The 20,337-nt window shown below is 32.0% G+C and overlaps 1 protein-coding gene, 1 long non-coding RNA gene and 1 other non-coding gene across 3 annotated transcripts; all 3 read right to left on the bottom strand.

Moving 5' to 3' along the window:
- Positions 1–3,362: 3,362 nt before the first annotated feature.
- On the bottom strand, positions 3,363–11,629 carry LOC138941181 (dynein axonemal intermediate chain 4). The gene is made up of 4 exons (XM_070310601.1): positions 11,169–11,629; positions 10,187–10,580; positions 6,509–7,078; positions 3,363–4,169 (listed from the first exon to the last, which is right to left on the bottom strand). Exons 1-4 carry the CDS (start codon positions 11,627–11,629, stop codon positions 3,363–3,365), a joined length of 2,232 nt encoding a protein of 743 aa, XP_070166702.1.
- On the bottom strand, positions 4,532–4,605 carry Trnaa-ggc (transfer RNA alanine (anticodon GGC)). Its single transcript has one exon. It is a non-coding gene; the product is annotated as a tRNA-Ala (tRNA).
- Positions 11,630–16,093: 4,464 nt separating the features above from the next.
- On the bottom strand, positions 16,094–19,180 carry LOC138941180 (uncharacterized). Its single transcript, XR_011448134.1, has 5 exons — positions 18,894–19,180; positions 16,902–17,134; positions 16,662–16,787; positions 16,312–16,569; positions 16,094–16,221 (listed from the first exon to the last, which is right to left on the bottom strand). It is a non-coding gene; the product is annotated as an uncharacterized lncRNA (long non-coding RNA).
- Between the last annotated feature and the right edge of the window lie 1,157 nt (positions 19,181–20,337).

The raw sequence follows: 20,337 nt of genomic DNA, 5'->3' as shown, positions 1-20,337 counted from the left end.
ATAATATTATGTATTGGAAAGTTATATACATATATAATAAATGTGTTTTCTATACATTTTATAAATCTTATAAATTACATATAAAAAATTCTATAATTCTAATATTCTATAAATATCGCATAAATTATATACAAAGTTTTAATTCCCTACAATTTTTATTATAACCCTCTAAACATATAAGATATCGATCTTTCTGTTCGTAATTTATAGGGAGAGATTGAGCTGAATGAAGGAAAATATATAACTCTTATGTGTGTATCTTTTTGATATTATTATAACATATTTTAGAAAAAAATATCATTAAACTGAATATATAAAAAAAATTTATAATTTGTGTCAAACAGTCTGCTATAATAAATAAGAATTATAATAATAAGTATATAATAAGGATCGACTAGAACTAGAACAACAGTAAACATTAAATAGTTTGTGAAATATTCCATGTACTTACTTTTGTACTATCCGTTATATTCAGCGATGTTTTTGTTCATAGTGCACATCCGGTCAATATACGTGATAATGTTCAATTTCGCGATCTATATACTGTTCTCAAGTTATACATGATAATAATAATCGCTTTCTATATATATATATATATATATATATATATATATATATATATATATATATATATATATATATATATATGGAACTTTCGACTAATTCAGAACTCTTCGTCATGAAAAAATCAGTTATCCTGTAGTCGAATACTGCCATTCGAGTCGCTATCTTTTTTTTTTTTTGATAAATTGAATTCTTTTTACATCATATTTTTGCATGTAGTATGGATTTTAAGTTTTAGCAATATATTTGACGATTTCTCGTTTTCTCCCTTTTTCCCGTTTTAATTCTTTTTTTTTGTATAATTTAACAAGGATTTTAGTTGCTATTTCATGCTACGGAATAGCTAATCATCGATCTAAGATTTGCAATTTAAAGCGAGTTCCACATCATCAAAAACTACGGTAATATACATCGATATCTATATGAGAAATTATTCATATTCTCAATCTCACGTCTTATTGTTTAAATTAGTTGGAATATCGCCTGGATAATATTTTTATGATTTATATTTTCAGAAATATTTTTTTTCTCTTTTTTCAATAAAGAATTTTTCTCTTTATCAACAATTAATTCTTTCATTTGAGGCTCTATTAATTTATTTGGCATTCTATTTTCGATAAACAAAAAAATACACAAATGTTTTCGAATAAAAAGTACCACCGATTGCGCGATAATGATCGCAGGAATTTACATGCGTCCTGTTATAGATTCCTGGTGTTAACACCGACGTGATCTTACTGCTGAGACGATGAGACCCGCTAATCGCCTTTCTCCTCGACGAGCAGAGGAGGATTCTTCGCTCGCCTCGTTCTCCTTTACTCGCGGAAATCCACTTGTTGCAATACCATCGAGTTAAACCGCTCGATAAGACTCTCGGCGAGAAATATAGTCGCAATCTAAATATCGTGCAATCTAACGAAGATTTCAACAATATTATAAGATAATGCTCTCTCTTGATCCTTCGATCTCTTGTCTACAACAATTTAATGTAGAAACTAAATAATTTATTTTCTGTTAAAAGAAAAATTTTCGAAATAATAATTAAAATTCTTAAATCTAAGTTTATGAATTCTTATGAACTTAGGCGCACGAAAAAAAGAGAGAAAGAGAAAGAAAGTAATTAATTTAAATAATTGATTAATTATTTTGAAAATTTAAAATTGTTTCATGAAAATCTTGAATATAGGATAGTGTGTAATAATTGAAATCATCAAAATAAAGAAATATAGGTAAAAGAAAGAGGTAAGACAATTTTTGTAATATTTAGATTTGTTGCCGCAACATTAAAATATTATTTAACTATTACTGTTTCAATTATTATTCATATGTATTGTATATATAACATGAAGTATAATCACCGTTTTATAAACAAAAATTGATTTTACAAAATATTTGTAAGATTAATTTCACGAGGATGCTACAGCAAAATAATTGTTACTCTGTTAACGTCACAATTATCATGTTGTCCATAATATTCTATTCCATCGGAAAATATTTCCTTCTATTTACTGATAATAATATCAATTTTTTTAACCCTATTGAATTTTATACTCCCTCGACCCAAAGTCCCAATAATACCAATCAAGAAAATTATATATTTTTTCTTGCTCTATAAAGATCCATATCCCAATTTTGTTATAATATCGTTTTTATATCGAAATTACGCTTACTCTGTTGTCCTCCGTCATCATCCATTATTCACATTATCTTCGATTTTGTCTCCTATTTAATAAATCAGATAAGATTTTTGAAATTTCGATATTTGTATTATCCATCATTATTGTCGTCATCTCCAAAGACTATTTAAAATTTTTTCTTTCCCTCTTTTTCTCTTAATAAAATCCGTTATTTTGATGGCCGACGTTCGAGATCCTGATATCCGTGTTCACGTTATCATCGAGCGGTCTAAGAAGAGTATTTAGAATTCGCGTAGAGCTGAGCGCGGGTAATAAGAGACTGCCCGCTGATAGCGGTAGCCACGGTACGTGTCCGCGAGCAGCGGCAACACAGGACAGGATAAGACGGCCCCTCTCTTCTCTCATATATATTAGAAAGCTCCAGGCCTCGGACCCGACATCTGCGAGTGAACAAATTCCGCATCCTAACGGAGACTACGCGGCGCATCCAAGTGTTCGTTTTGCTCTCTCTGTTTGTTTTTCTCTTTTTCTCTTACTCTTTGTTTTTCTCTTATCACGATTAGGTCAGTGGTGTCGCAATGAGTAGATCGAGAGGGCTCCTCACATGTCGGGAGAGGCCTTATCGACCTTACAGTCGATAAGGAAACTACAAGGAAAATCTATACATATTTTAATGTATTGAAACTATTGAGGAAAAAAGAATTATTTTCTTATTATTTTTAGAAAATACCTATATATTTATAATTCATAATTTTTTTCATCATTTTTCATCATTTTATTAATTTTATTAAAAAGAGTTTTTAAGATTATAATGGATTATTATCATTATTTTTTATTATTTTGATATATTGTTTATTTTATTGCTTATTTTGGATCTATTTATATTTTGTTATCTTATAATTTAATACTTTTTAATTTAAGTTTAGTTTAGTTTAATATTTTTTAGATATTATTTAATTCATTATATTTATAGCCTGATTATATAAAAATAGTTCATCAAATTTGTTTCAAAAAATTTGTTTCCTATTATTTATGCAATTCATGATATTATCTTTTAATTATAGAAAACTTTTTCGCGAAATATTAGATGCGAATCTCTACTTTAAATATTTGTTTTGCTTTTGACATTTATTGAATCACATTGCGTCAAAAATCGAAAAATCAAAACGGCGAACCGAGTTTCTTCAATTTTCTCAGCAGTCCCGGTTTAGTCACTAGCACTTTCTGGATGGACTCGATCAACACTTTTGCTTGATTGTACGGCGGAAACGGCATGCCTTCAAGGTTGTAAACATAAATAACACCTTCGATATCAGCGACAACTAATTGATTCCCGTTTGCTGTAAATTCAACAGCGACCAATCTTGTTCCGTTCGTTGAAATCGTCACTGATGACGGAATGTGTATTTTTTTACGAATGTCCCACACACAAATCTGATCATTGACAATGCTGGCGATGATAGTGGAACATGTAGGACTCCAACAGGCGCTTCTCACGCACGCCATCGCTGTCGACAAAGTAATAAGCGGTTCAGTAAGGCCTTCAGCCCAGATCCTGGTGCACCAATCGGCACCGCAGGTCAAAAACAATTTTCGGCAGAAAGGCGAGAACTGGAGAGAATAGATCGGACCGTCATGCGCCAGGAAACTGTCTACGTGTTGACGTAAATAATTTGTGGAGCATCGATAAACACAACCTTCGTCAGAGCCAACATAGTAAATGTTATTAACGACAGGATGTCTTCGAAGAACAAGAGCGCCCGGTTGACGGTTAATGGGCACATCATAGGCCACGCAGTGATCAGTTCTAGAAACTCCGGCTACTTTACCTTTGATTCTATACAAGCGCATGATTTCTGTGGCAAAGAAATCCTCGCCCAAACGATAGCAATATATTCGACCTTCTTGATCACTGGTGTAGATCTGCTCTTGAAAGTCGAACTGCTCATCGCCGCGCCACCACTGCACCTATAGCAAAAATAAAGAATACCAAGAATATCAATGTTATTATACAACGAAATATTATGAATGCGGCGTCAAGTATATTATCATAATTAATATTGGCAAGAAATTGTACACGGTTGTTTATAATAATTATATTGATATTATAAATTTCAAATAATCGCGGGCTAATAAGAGCCAGAACGCGGATAGTAGTGCGTTAGTTTCATAGAAAAATAAGTTTTCTATGAAACTGAATATGTGCACAGGGCACAAAATTTACTTGGTGCTATACCAAGATTATTTTTAAATTAATCTCAATTCGAGATATATAATAACCCCTCTTTACCCCCCTGGATAAATAAAGGCGAGAAAAAATATCGGGGCAAAGTCGCTGAATCGGGAATCAAACCCGAGTCTTTCGCTTGCCGAGCGAATGCTCTTACCTCTGAGCTATTCAGACCCCACACCACCGATACTTTTCATTCGCCTTATAATATCTATTACTAATAACGCCATCTTTCAGCCGGCGTAAACTAACAAATTTTAAAGAAATTAGGCTCTCAAGTGACATTATAAATTTCAAATAATCGCGGGCTAATAAGAGCCAGAACGCGGATAGTAGTAAAGAGGGGTTATTATATATCTCGAATTGAGATTAATTTTAAAAAAATCTTGGTATAGCACCAAGTAAATTTTGTGCCCTGTGCACATATTCAGTATCATAGAAAACTTATTTTTCTATGAAACTAACGCACTACTATCCGCGTTCTGGCTCTTATTAGCCCGCGATTATTTGAAATTTATAATGTCACTTGAGAGCTTAATTTCTTTAAAAATTAATTATATTGATGTTGCTACAGCATCGCATTATAAAAAATATTAAAGAATAAGAAACGGAGGTAATCCTGCAAAATGGAGAAAATATTTCGATCTACCTATACCTATATCAGTGTCAAAATTATCAATAATTGCGTGCATACTATATTGAATATATCACATTGTGCATTACTTATAAAATGATTCTCGTATATGCAGGATATCCCAGATCACCCTTTTATCAAAAATCGCGGATATTTTTTTAAGTAAATCGGGTATGCTCTATCGAATAGTGATATTTTCAACTTTTGATTCCGACCGGAAAAATGCCATCCGGACCGAAAGTTGAATTTTTTGAGGAGAACATAGTATTTTTTATTACAGATTCGAATTGTACGTGAAAAAATAAAAAACTTGTATCAAACGTTTTTTCTGAAAGTGCCTCTGTCAACCTTAAAACTGACCTTGAAAGTAAGTTCATAATTTCATCACAATTACTCAACTTCCGGTTCGGGTGGCGTATTTTCGGTCGGAATCAAAAGTTGAAAATATCACCATTCAGTAGAGCATACCCAATTTACTTAAAAAATGTTCATGATTTTTGATAAAAGCCATTTATTTTCATTTTAAAAGGGGTGTACGGGTGATTTGGGACACCCTGTACACATATGCTGGAGGATAAGTCAAAAAGTAAAGGCATTTTTTTGTTTGCCTAGATAGATGACTGGTAATATTGTTGATTTTTTTATAATTTATCATAACTTTAAAGTGTATTTGTATATTCAGAATTGTGATTTGTTATGTAGTTCTCTTTCATTGTGATTTTATGTCAATTTAAAATGAATGATAGATCTATGAATGCTAGAATCTAAATCTATGAATGGATAGATCGTTTTAAAAATGGTTGGATTTTTGTCTACGGTGAAGAGCATTCAAACAGAAATACATTTTTAATATGGTCTATCCACTTATAGATCTTGCTATGACTTAGACACCTCTCATTATATTGCTGCTATATTCTGTGAATAATCACTGCAGATTTCACTCTTTCTGAGTGAAGAAGATCTATCACTGCTTGCATTTCTTCTTCGGTATAGTCTGACAATAAAGCATTCATTTTAAATTGACATAAAATTGCAATAAAAGAGAATTATACAACAAACCATCATTTGAACACACAAATACACTTTGAAATTATGATAAATCATAAAGGAGTTGTAATGTTGGTAGCCACCTGTCTGAGGAAACAAAAAAAAGTCCCTTCACTTTTTGATTTATCTTATATGAGCGTATGCACGCACACATAAATGTATTTATATATGTATAAAATACAAAATAAAGTTATAGAATAACAGAAGAAGAAAAAGAAACAAAAATACTGATTGTTTATTAGCAATATGAAAACTATTCGTATTCAAATTCGATATTTTGATATAGAACTTAAAATATTTTAATGCTTTTATAATATAAAAATAAATGAGAATTACAAATTCATAATATCGAAATTAGAATAATGACAGCGTGATGATTAACTGAATATTTGTTACCTGCCAATGTGGTGAGCAAGCTACTGATGTCTCCCTGCAGCTCTGCCTGATGACATTCACCTCTTTAGTGCTGACATCGATGACCTTTACACTTCCATCATAGAAACCGATCGCCAAAAGATTCGATCGCTCTTTGCTCCAATCAATGTTGGACAGCGGACTGTCAAATATATATTCGCGACCAGGCTGGCTGGGGTTCTTAGCACACCAGATCAGTAGCAGTCCATTCGTCTTATCAGAATCAATCTTGGCGCCGTAAGCGACAGCAAGGAGAGTCGCATTAGCCGGACTGCAACGGAACGCTGATATAGGACGATTGTGCGTCATTTCGCACGCATAGATCCACAGTAGATCCAATCGATAATCGAATTCTAGATCTAGGGCGCACTGATCACGCTTAATCAAGCCAGTGAAGCGCTTTTGCGCCATCGCGAACACATTATTTGCAATTATGCGCTCCATCACGCATGCTGCATCTAAGAAACGTGTTTGCCTGCAAATATAAGACAATTGTTCCTCGGGACTTGCGTCTGGAATTGTTTCAGATTCGGGGAGCTTGTATTGAAGTTCCTGTCGCAAACATAAAAATTATTTTTGAAAAGTATTTACTTTGTAGAAATATTTTCATACATTTCATTATAGACACTTTGATTGTTTATTATTTTCCATTAACAGATACTTTTTTCTAAGTTCCTACAAATACTAAATATTTATTTTTGTTTATTATTTTATTAATAGATATATTATTGTATATTATCTCTTCCGAAACATATTAAAGATTTAAGAATTAAAAGCTTTTAATTTTGGCTCTTCCTTTCATAGCATCCTATATAGTGCTTAATTATTAAAAAATAAATATATATTATATATTGTCATTTTACATATACCTTTTTTGATTTCACAATTTCTATCCGTTGATTCTTATTCTTACTTTTTTTTTTATAAAGTAAATGTTATGGTTGTAGAATTCGCTTTGGAATTAGATATCGATTAAAATTTTAATATTATTTTAAATCGGATATACTAAAATCGGTAACTAAATGTAAAAAATAAATAAACTATATTTGGTAAATGTTTACTTTTATATGGCTCATTTCAAATGACTTCCATTAACCTTGACGTTGATTTTTTCCGTCGGAAATCTAACCTGCTCGATTAGTAACAAAAAGTTATGAAGGAATAAAGGATCACGCACGATTCATATGAAAAAAAAAATTTTAGTCAATTTGCTTGAATTTGTAATATGTTACAGAGTTCTACGTCCCTGATCAAAAGTGTCAAGTTACAGAAACTTTCTATATCCGGTTTCTGAATTATATGGGTATACAAGAAGTATCGGAACCTCTTAAAAATATTTCATATAAAACTTGCAGGGTTTTATGTGACGCATTACATAGCAATATTATTTTGACCTTAAAGATTACATAAAGATCACCTTGACATTTCTTAATGAAAACCTCCATCTTTGATTATATATTCTTGTAGCTTATCTTGAGAGCTTTTTAAAATACTGTAATAAAATATTTTTTCATTAAGTACTTTCCGAATTAGGAGATGTGAAGTGCATAGTACCGCCAGCATTACCCGAAAGTGATTTTTACGTGATCTTAACAATGCTCTTCAAAGTCACACTAACATTTGCTACTTAATGCGCCACTTAAAACCCTACAATTTTTATTTGAAACTTTTTTTTTTCAAATCTTGAAAATATAGCATTTTTGAGAAAAATTTATCAAATAAAAGTTGTAGGATTTTAAGTGGCGTATTAAGTAGCAAATGTTAGTGTGGCTTTAAATAGCATTGTTAAGATCACATAAAAATCATTTTCGGGTAAAGCTGGCGGTACTGTACATTTCAAGTTTCCTAACTCGGAAAGTACTTAATGAAAAAATACTTTATTATAGTGTTTAAAAAATCTCTCAAGATAAGCTACAAGAATATGCAATCAAAAATGGAGGTTTCCATTAAGATCAAGGTGATCTTTACGTGATCTTGACAACGCTATTAAAGATCATAATAATATTGTTATGTAATGCATCACATAAAACTCTACAACTTTTATATAGAACATTTTTTTGTAAAATGCATATTTTTCGAAATATTAAACTCGGATTTAGTTGCACATTTCGGCCCGATTCCGTGGCTCACGCCTATTGCCACTCATCGCTCGTGCGTTAGCGACGAGTCGTCAGATACGCGTAACTAAGGGGCGCGACGTTTAATCGCGCGTGGTTTTTTTATATATTCTTGATTAAACATAGTAATTTTATGCGTGTAATATTGATGTTGAGTACATTGTTTGATTGGTATATAAGAAATAGCAGTCATAAATTTTAGTTTTAAATCAGAAATAAGTTTGGATTAGATTAAATCTTTCGGAAGTAGAGCCTCTCCGAAGGGGGGGGGGGGGCGGAATCCACTGCGTCTACGTATACATTTTGCCATCCACACAATAATTGTGAGGTGAATCTCGTTTCGCGTTGTAAAATATATGTATGGACACAGTGAGTTCCGCCCCCTACGTGGAGCTTCTCTTCCGTAAGATATAACCTAACCCAAACCTGTTTCTGATTTGAAACTAAAATTTATAGCCGCCACTTCTTATATACCAATCAAACAATGTACTCAGCGTCAATATTGCACGCATAAAATTACTATGTTTAATCAAGAAATGTATATAAAAAAATAAACAAGAGCAAATTCTTTTTTCAGTAGATTCGTTTTCTACGCTTCAAAATACATAAGATATATGACTTTTAAAAAAAATCGTCAAGTTGCCCCTATATTGAAGTTTACCTAATATTTATATAAGCTTATCTCAAAAACAATACGAGACATTATAAACATTGTTTAAGTAGTCAGAACTTTTTTTTACTAATCGAGCGACGGTTAGGTCAATGATCTTGACCTCCTTAGAGATAAAGGTCAACATCAAAGTCAACCGTAAGTCATTTGGGATAGGCTGTGTAAAGGTAAACATTTACTCTGTACTTTTTGTAACAGAAAATAAAAGACTTTATATCATAAAATTATTAATTTATATTGTATAATGTAATAGAAGCTATTATTCTCTCTCTCTCCCCCTTCTCCCTCCCTCTTTTCTTTTCTGCCTCTCTCTCGCCCTCCTTCCCTTCCTTTCTCTCTCATCCCCTCTCGTCCTTTCTCACCCTTCATCCCCCTCCCTCTCCTCTCTCTTCCTCCTCCTCTCCGTTCTTTCTCTCCCCTCTCTCCCTCCCGCCCTTCCTTCCACTCAACCTCCTTTTCTCCCTACACCTCTTCGTCTCTCTCTCTCTCTCTCTCTCTCTCTCTCTCTCTCTCTCTCTCTCTCTCTCTCTCTCTCTCTCTCTCTCTCTCTCTCTCTCTCTCTCTCTCTCTCTCTCTCTCTCTCTCTCTCTCTCTCTCTCTCTCTCTCTCTCTCTCTCCCTCCCTCTCTCTCTCTCTCTCTCTCTCTCTCTCTCTCTCTCTCTATCTCTCTCTTTTCCTTTGTCTGTTCTTTCATTACAGACTCTCTTATTATATATTATGCATTACAAATATTCCTTTAAGATTCTATTAAATTTTGTGCAAATGTTTTTAATAGTTGTCAACAAAATTTTTAATAAAAAAGTGGCAAAATTTTTAAAATTATATATTGAGCGATTTATTTTCTAAAATGTAAATATGAGAAAAATTGTTTGCCTGCATTTGTCGTATTTGGCTCATCGATTCCCTTGTATGTACAATCATACGTCCATTCTTCTCCGTCATCAATTCTGGTGCTGCATAAGTATCATGAATCACCCAATTGTTCACAAACACATCCTGATTTCTACGGGGCCTCATGCCTAAATAGGTGCCGCGCGATTTTGTCAATACGCGTATTGTTTGCGTTTCAGCGTCCAGCAGCTTCCGATTGGAACCCGGTCCTATTGTCACATATTGGTAATTCTTGTTTTCCTGTTGAACTATCTGCCCTTCAGGCGTTCGCAGATCCTCGGTCATCTGCGGCATCTCGAAAATAAAGTATGTCTGTGTTTCCTTTAATATGATCGTCACAGTTTCTGGGCGATCCGTAAATATGGCTGAGTCATCACTATAAACAAATAAAATTATTATCATATATTATTTAATATTTATATCTAAATTTCACAGTTCAATTTCTTCATGTTTTTAATAAGTAAAATAATTAAACATGCATTCTATTTCTATTTAGCTAATTAACTTTCCCTTAATATTCTAATCATATTCTAATATTTTGATGCACAGAATGTCCTTTTTAATTTGAAGTGAAAGAGATAGAATGAAAAGATAGAAGGTGTACATAATTTTACTATAATTAAAATACGAATAATATAATGACAGAACAGTGTAAGAAGAAAAGTTACAATAGTGCAGCTGATAAAATAAAATTGTAATAACAATACGAGACAGAATATAAAGACATTTGACTCTAACAATTATATACTTACCCAATTCAAGTTTTTTTTACACAAATTTCTATGTATAATTTTATATTCATAAATTTTGAAGCTTTAACTTTTAAATCCCAACAACGCAAAAAATTTTGTAATTAAAATTTTCAATTTGATAAATTTGATATTTTTAATTTTTATTTAATTATAATTTGATTCTTTATTTTTTATTTCACAAACTAATTGAAAAGACTATTAATCATTACTACCTAGGCAGAAAAAATGGCAACGGAGCGATATCGTCCTCTTTGACAGGCAAAGACTCGCAAATCTGTGTCGACAGCAAACTCTCCATTTGCAAATCATCGGACGGCATTGAGGAAGATCTGAAGAGGATGGACGAACTAGCTCTGAGACCACTGATTCTCGAAGAAGATGACATCAATTGAGAGCCGCTTCCCGTCTGGAATAGTCCGGTGCTCTCCAAAGCGGTTGTCTGATTATTATCAATGACATTGAAAGTTGGATGGATTAACGGTTTCGGTGTAACGTCGACGTTTTCGTCAACAACATGAAGCGTTTGTCGTTGCTGAAGAAGCACCGAAGCGACATTCCGTTCGCATCCAATTTTGCGAGCTCGTCCAAATGCACTGAGCTTTATTTTGGACGAATTAACACTAGGGATCCTGGAGGATGTCCTACACGATGATTCGAAGTCGCTGGTTTTCATTCTAAAAATGTTAAATCAAATTGTAGATATTGAAATTACTGGAACAAGTTTTGAAGTATGTATATGTAAACGTTTTTATCACCATGATCGCCATCTTTATGTTTCCTTAGAAATGTTTAATCAATATAAAGTACAAGGGAAATAAAAAACGTTTATGTGTGGGTTGTGTGTATGTATAATATTAAGTTACCTATCATATGATAGGTATAATTACGCATGTATGTGTATATTTATTGTAATCAAGGCTTGTTATTCCTATTTGCTTTTTTTAAAAGGCATGAAGCCATTATCGCATAAGAATGACGCGATATTAGGCGCATATAGTTTCGTTCTTTAATTGTATCATGTATTTGTATTTTACTTACGTATATAATTTAAAAATATTTAATTGGACCTCATATCTTTTACTATTAGTTTATTATTACAAATTTCATTTTCTAATGTAATCTACTATTTATTCTATGTGTCACATACACTTTCCTTCCTTTATGTACGTATATATATACACGTACATGCCGCTATATATAAAAATATATTTGACATTATTATATATATATACACAATTATACTTTTCTTAGCCATATCCGTTATTAATTATTCAAATCCAGTTTATGTTTCCTCCTTACCAATTAATAAGAGAAATTATTTTTCTTACCATGTATGTACTCCTAAAATATCAGCACTCACGTCATTTCATCTTACACAAAACTTGTGATTGTCTCGATCAAGATTTAAATTTATTTGTACCGGAGGCATATGTGCCATCCCAGCGACAATTTAGAATTACATTGTTACTAACTTCATTAAATACATTTATAACTATTTTCATTCATTTCATTTATTGATCAAACATTATTCATGACAACTTGTAAAAACATATAACAAAAAAAAACTATTTAAACTATTTAACATTTATTCGTTCGTTTACCGTCCTTCATCCTGTATACATCTTTCTTGAGTATTAGATATTTTATTATATAATTATAAAGTCTAGTTATTTTACTAAATTGCTTCCACAACTGGTGACCCTGACGTGATCACGAGTTTCCAAGAATTTATAACGCGCGGCAAATTTAAATAAGCGATCCGCGAGAGCTGTGAGCCGATGAGATCCGAGTATCGCTGTTATCCTTATGTGAACTGTGCCTTGTGATTTTCGAGCCGACAAGATCTTCGAATCGTCGAATTTCTAAGGACAGCGATCTTCTAGATTTCTGGACTTCACATTGCAGAATATCAGCAGAAATTTACGATGCCTTTGGATAGATTTCCAACTGCCACTCCTGCAATATCAGCATCAGTTCCATTAACGACAAGGGAACATCATTAACGTCTGACGAATTCTTTGCAGTTTCTTAATCGTAATGACCCGCATCAACAAGGTCAGCCAAAGAGATCCATTTCAATGAATTCGGTCTTATCAAATGTATGACCGAACTTTTGGCATAAGCAGCCTAAATTGTGGTTTGCTCAATTAGAAAGTGAATTCTTAGTTTATCGGATACGCTCAGATAATGTTAAATATAGCTCATCAGTCATACGGCATATTGATCAACAAGTTATTTTAGTAGTTACTTTTGAGATAAGTGAAACTCCGCCTGAAAAAGATAAATATCTTCATGTAAAAAATATTCTAATTAATCGATTCTGAGGAAAAACTGAGTCTTCGTCAAGTATTAGCTGATATAGAGTTAAATGACAAAAAACATCAGAATTGCAACACAAAATTAGACAATTAGCGGTAGGAGTATTTCAGAAAACGTATTACATCCTATATGGTTGCAAAGGTTACCTTTTCAAGTGCAAGCCACTTCAGCAGTTGTTGAAGATTGTCCGTTAATCAAGTTTGCTAAACTAGGCGATAAGATTATGAATCGCGAAACTAGTCTTCATAAGTAGCGACAATAGCTTTTCCAGTAAAGAAAAATACTTCAAATCTTACTGATTTTGAACGTAGGATTGCAGCACTTGAAGTAAAACGCGTGTGTAGTAAATCTAAATTTAGATATAAAGAAAAGAGAAGATTCAGATCATTTTCAAGAAACAAAATAGATAAAAATAAAAATATTTTTTCTCGCCTTTATTTATTCAGGGGGGTAAAGGAGGGTTTATTATATATCTCGAATTGAGATTATTTTTAATAAAAAAAAAAATCTTGGTATAGCACCAAGTAAATTTCGTGCCCTGTGCACATATTCAGTTTCATAGAAAACTTATTTTTCTATGAAACTAACGCACTACTATCCGCGTTCTGGCTCTTATTAGCCCGCAATTATTTGAAATTTGTAATGTCACATGAGAGCCTAATTTCTTAAAATTTGTTAGTTTACGCCGGCTGAAAGATGGCGTTATTAGTAATAGATATTATAAGGCGAATTAGAAGCATCGGTGATGTGGGGTCTGAATAGCTCAGAGGTAAGAGCAGTCGCCCGGCAAGCGAAAGACTCGGGTTCGATTTCCGATTCAGCGACTTTGCCCCGATATTTTTTCTCGCCTTTATTTATCCAGGGAGGTAAAGGAGGGTTTATTATATATCTCAAATTGAGATTATTTTTAATAAAAAAAAAATCTTGGTATAGCACCAAGTAAATTTCGTGGCCTGTGCACATATTCAGTTTCATAGAAAACTTATTTTTCTATGAAACTAACGCACTACTATCCGCGTTCTGGCTCTTATTAGCCCGCGATTATTTGAAATTTGTAATAAAAATAAAAAATTTGCTTTTATCACAAAAAATTTGGTGCTAAATCACATAAATGTACAATACCTTGCGACATATCTAATTCCATTGTTGAAAAGTAGGAAAATCTCTACCGTCGAGTTGTGAGGCGGCTCACAACCTAACGATTGCCTTAATATGTCTGATAAGTCTTCAGGGCTCAATTTTTTGATTAATACAGGAGAGAAAGAGAGAGAGAGAGAGAGAGAGAGAGAGAGAGAGAGAGAGAGAACCGATATTTCTCTAATTCCTAAAAGATTAATATCAAAAACTCAAACTTTTTCCTTCAAACTTTACACAACTAACAGAACCAGGATTAATACCTACGGTACAAAAACATTAATTTTAAATCTTAGGCTACAAAAAATCTTTAAATAAAAATTTTGTATTACGGATGTTGAGGAAAGTCTGTAGATCTTTGTTTAGGAATTTTAATTAAAGAAGTTGTCTTGTAGATTTAACATATTTTAATATAGATTCGTACAGTAGACTCGCTAATCAATATACTCGTATATCGAGTCGGAGCAGAAAAAAAAGGAACCGGTGCGGGCGCGAGCTTATGTATCTTATTTTGGGTTTGTACGTAAGTTCTGTCGCGCCAAATTACTCGTGTCGCACTACGATTGGACTATTCAATAGAATTTGATCAAAAGCGCGTAAAACAAATTTAACAACGAAAATTCAGAAATCTATATTAGGCGTAGATTTTTTAAATCATTATGGAATTTTAGTTGACATTAAAAATAAGCAACTTCTTGATAGTGTTACGGGTCTTTCATTTAAAGGAAGACTATCTAAAGTTTATTACATAACGATTTGCACTTTATTTCCAAGAAATTCAGTAAGAATCATCTTTCATAAAATTCTTGCTGAGTTTCCTGAGCTAACTCGTTTCGCTCCTATATCCACAATCAAGATTCGCTATGTAGAACATCATATTATTTAAAAACTCCAATTGCTTCAACTCCTCGCAGATTGTCACCGGAAAAATTAAAACTCGTAATGAATTTAATTTTATGGTGGAACAAGAAATTTGTCGACCATCAAGCAGCACCTGGGCAGCTCCACTTCACATGGTTTCTAAAAACGGACTGAAGTAATGGAAACTTTGCGGTGACTATCGGGCTGTAAATGCAGCCACTATCCGGATTGATATTCGCTTCCTTACATCCATTTCATTGTTAGTCTACACAGTAAAAATATATTTTCAAAAATTGATTTAGTTAAAGCCTATTATTAAATGCCAGTTACAAAAAAAGACATACCCAAAACAGTTGTTACAACTCCTTTTTGAATTTTTTGTGATGCCCTTGGGTTTTGCGTAATGCTGTTCAAACTTTCTACTATGTTATAAATATTATCTGGATTTGACTTTTGTGTTTTTTACCTTGACAATATCTAATTGCTTCAATAGACGAGAAAAACATACCGAATATCTTCATATTGTGTTTACTCGTCTTAAACAATTCGGCATGGCTATTAATTTGTCCAAATGTCTCTTTGACAAAGATAAAATTTTTTTCTTTGTTTATTTAGTTTCCATGCAAGGAATTAAACTGACACTTGAAAAAGTTAAAGCCATAATTGATTATAAAAAATCTAAAACGATTCATGAATTACGAAAATTTATAGGAATTATCAACTTTTATCGTCGATGTCTAAAGAATGCTGCATCGCATCAAGTAGTTCTTATAGATTATTTAAAGGATAACAAGAAAAGAGATAAACGATTAATCACCTGGACTTCTGAAACTGAAAAAGCCTTCAAAAATTGTAAAGAAGAACTCTTATGAGTCACAATCTTAGCACATCCGGCTTCAACTATATCTCTGATTCTCACTTGTGACGGATCGAATTTTGCAGTAGGTGCATCTATAGAACAAATAATTGATGGGATTAACAAACCAATTGCATTTTTCTCAAAGAAATTGGACAACACTTAATGTAATTATAATACTATACTCGTGAACTTCTTCGTATTTATTTAGCTATCAAACATTTCAGGTATATGCTTGGAGGACTCCAGATTCTTATTTGGACAGATCACAATGCTTTAATTTATATTTTTCCACAAAAATTAAATAAAGCTTCATCCAGACAGATTCGACATCTTGATTTCATTGCTCAATTTTAACGAATATCGAGCATTCTGATAAACAAAATGTAGTTGCAGATTCCCTCTCAAGAATTGAATCCTTGTCGATGTCAATCATAGTTTCTCTGGCAGAATTAGCAGAATTACGAAAAGAAGATGAAAAATTAAAAACATTTCTCACTAATTCTTCTCTCAAGTTTCAAAAGCTTATACTTACTGGTTCGACTACGTCCATTTTCTGTGACTGCTATATCGTTAATATTTGTCCTTACGTACCTCAATAGCTTTGTAGAAAAATATTTGATGTTCATGGTTTATCGTTTATCTCATCCAAGTGGTCGTTCTACTTGCAAATTAATATAACAAAAATTTATTTGGTCAACTATATGAAGAAGAATATAAAAGAATGGGTTAGATCGTGTCTGCCTTGTCAACATGCTAAGATCCAAAAGCATACCAAGAATCTTCCTCAGTAGATTGCTATTCCGAATCGGTGTTTTCAGCATATTCATCTAGATTTCATTGGTCCTCTTTCTCCTTGTCAAAATTTTTGTTATTGCCTAACCATGATTGCAGATTTTCAAAATGGCCAGAGGCTATTCTCCAGATAGCAAGTTGCCCACAAGTTGCTATCAATTTGCTTGAAATTGCGTTGGTTTCAATATTGAAGAAAACAGCTTCCGATTTTATCTATTGGATTGTCGATTTTTATCACCACCAATAATTGTGAGCAAATTGATGGCAACAATTGCCTTCTTACAAACTAATCGTACTATAGGTTATTGGAAATCACAGGGCAACATGATGGAAACAGTTTCCGTCTAAAATCTTAATCCGAAAAGTTGCTAGTAATTTGATGGCATTTTGAAGGAAACCGTTGCTGTTAAAAAGAGGTTTATCTAGTAGGGTTTTAGTAGGCTATGGGCCACCGCACAGGCTTTTCCGTAACACTTTACATTATATTAAGTACTGATCGTAAATATAGATTCATACGTAACATTAAATTTCAGTCAACGCACACAAAAAAATCGTAATGTAGCAAAAGCATCATTACGTTATGATTTTCTTTGTGCGTTAACTGAAGTTTAAGATTACGTACAAATTTAAGTTTATGGTTAGTACTTAACGTAACGTAATATGTTTAAAAAAAACTTGTACAATGGCCCTATTTCCTTTTATAGAATTTTAATATATAAAGCGTTTCATTATTGTCAATTACGGTTAATAGATAGATAGAAGATCAAATTTTTTAAGATAAAAATATTCAACGAATCTTGATCCGATAAATAGTATAATTATGATTAATTATTAAGTATGGAGCATCGTGGCCTCAGCACGCCATCAAAATTCAATGCAATAGAAGGGCAACCGCGCAACGACGCATTAGCAACGCATTTAATCACGCCATTGGCCCTCCACATTTAATTTACCGTCGATGTTATGCTTCAATAATTAATCATAATTATATAATCCATCAGATCGAAAAGTTTATTTGACATTTTCGTCTTAGAATTTCTATCTACACTACTCTATTAACCTTGATCGCTATTAGGATATTCTGGCATATATTGGGTAATGTTAAAATGACTAGTAATTTTAATATTCTTATCGCGTAATTTATATATAAGTATATATATTTAAATATACACAAAAATGAGTGAAAAAATAGTAAATTTTTATAGCCAATTTATCACTGCCTAATTAAATATCTATAGGTAAGGATTTAAGTACTATGTAAATATATCTATACAGAAATTTAATATATTTATGTATCTATGCACTTATAAAATAAAATAAGAATGGCGAAAAATGCATGTTATTAACATATATTCGCTTGGACATATATTATTCTGTCGCGTAGTATTATCCTGTGTGTGCGACTTGTATTTCATCCAATTATTTTATATAAATTTTACAAATATTTTATTATAAACACTCGCAACTGATTATGCAAAAGATTTTTTATCTGCAAACGTATATAATATCGCAATATGCATTTTTTAGTCATTCTAATTTGATTTTATAAGAATATATGTATATATAAAGTGATCCTACATATTACTATAAAAAATACATAAATAATAAAAACATCCTTAACAACACACCTTCTCCTGAAGACATTCGGAAAGTATCCAGAAGACATCCAGAGGATATTAAACATCCTCTGGATAATCTCTGGATAGTTTGGACATGTGTGCTGTTAGGGATATACAGAGTGAATAAAAAGTTTCGGACCGGTGAAATATCTCGAAAATAAGACATTTAAAAAAAAATGTTCCATACAAAAGTTATAGGGTTTAAAAAATTTATTAACTGATGATATTTATTTGACCTTGGAATGTTCTTGAAAGTGCCGATGAAGGTCAACATAAAAATCTTAAATAGAAACCTCCATTTTTTATTGCATATTTTTGTAGCTTATCTCGAGTTACATAACAGCAGTCCGTACCGCTTCTGCCCATAGCCGTTCATCAAGACCTTTTGCCACGAATATCGCCGGCATACTGTCGTCGATCGTCTGGTTGTCTCTTTCCGCTCGCCCATTCTGTTCCGATATGTATGGCGCCGTTGGTTCATGTTCGATGCCCTTTAATTCCAAAAAAGACAGGAACTCACTGTTTTTGTACTCTACACCATTGTCGCTTCAAAGAATCTTCACACGTCGCTCCCATTTGTTCTCAAGCAAGGTTATAAATTTCTTGTAACGCATAAATAACACTCTCCGGAACCCTGTGACTTCATCCTTAAATAAAATAAAATATCGTTATCTTATCTTTAAATACATACATTATTTATACATACACATATGCCGTTAAGATATGAAAGACATATATTAAATAAACTATTAGATATTATTATTAACAAAAAACTAAGAATGTTATATTTAGATTAGTATTTGTTTTTCTATTAAATAAATCTTTATCTAGTATAAACATAACATCCTTGGTTTTTCATTAATAATAATATCTAACAGTTCATCTAACATATATCTTTCATATTTTAATAGTATATGCATATGTATAAATGACATATGCATTTAAATATAAGATAAAGAAATGCAAATAAAGATAAAAACTTATCGTAATATTCATAAAAAAGTTACAAAATACTTTTCTGAATTACATCACCAGGAATTGGATTTGAACAGGTAAAATAAAGATAATATGTAATGACATATCAAATTATGTGAATTAGAAATATTTAATATTGCTATAAGTTTTTATTCTTTCCATTTCTTTATCGTATCTTTAATAAATACATGTCATTTATATGTACGCATATATATATATATATATATATATATATATATATATATATATAGTATATACATTTATACGTACGCATACATATTTATACATAAACATATGCCATTAAAATATGAAAGACATAAATTGGATAAACTATTAGATATTATTATTAACAAAGAATCAAGGATGTTATGTTTATATTACATAAAGATTTATTTAATAGAAAAATAATAAATCTTGATCTAAACATCCTGAGTTCTTTATTAATAATATACGTCTCTCATATCTTAATGGCATATGCGTATGTATAAATGACATAGTAAGATTACGATATAATGTACAATATTTCTCAACAAAACGTATAAATATTGCAGATAATAGAAGAAGATATTCATAAAATAAAGAAACCATAAAATACTTTTCTCTGAATTGAATCATCAGGAATTGGATTTGATCAAGTAGGATAAAGAAATATACATATATAAGCAGTATATAAGCAGTATATAATAGTATATCAAATTGTGCAAATTAGAAATATTTAATATAGCGATAAATTTTTATTCTTATTTGCATTTCTCTACCTTATCTTTTGTTTCTGAGGATTTGGATGATGCTGGGTTTCACTTTGTAACGATGCACCCCCCA

This window comes from Polyergus mexicanus, unplaced genomic scaffold, assembly GCF_030449975.1.
Source record: "Polyergus mexicanus isolate NDT 795.1 unplaced genomic scaffold, iyPolMexi1.0 SCAF_18, whole genome shotgun sequence".
NCBI classification, from domain to species: domain Eukaryota; kingdom Metazoa; phylum Arthropoda; class Insecta; order Hymenoptera; family Formicidae; genus Polyergus; species Polyergus mexicanus.
The sequence above is the reverse complement of the archived record's forward strand: the minus strand, read 5'-3'. Positions and strand labels throughout refer to the sequence as shown.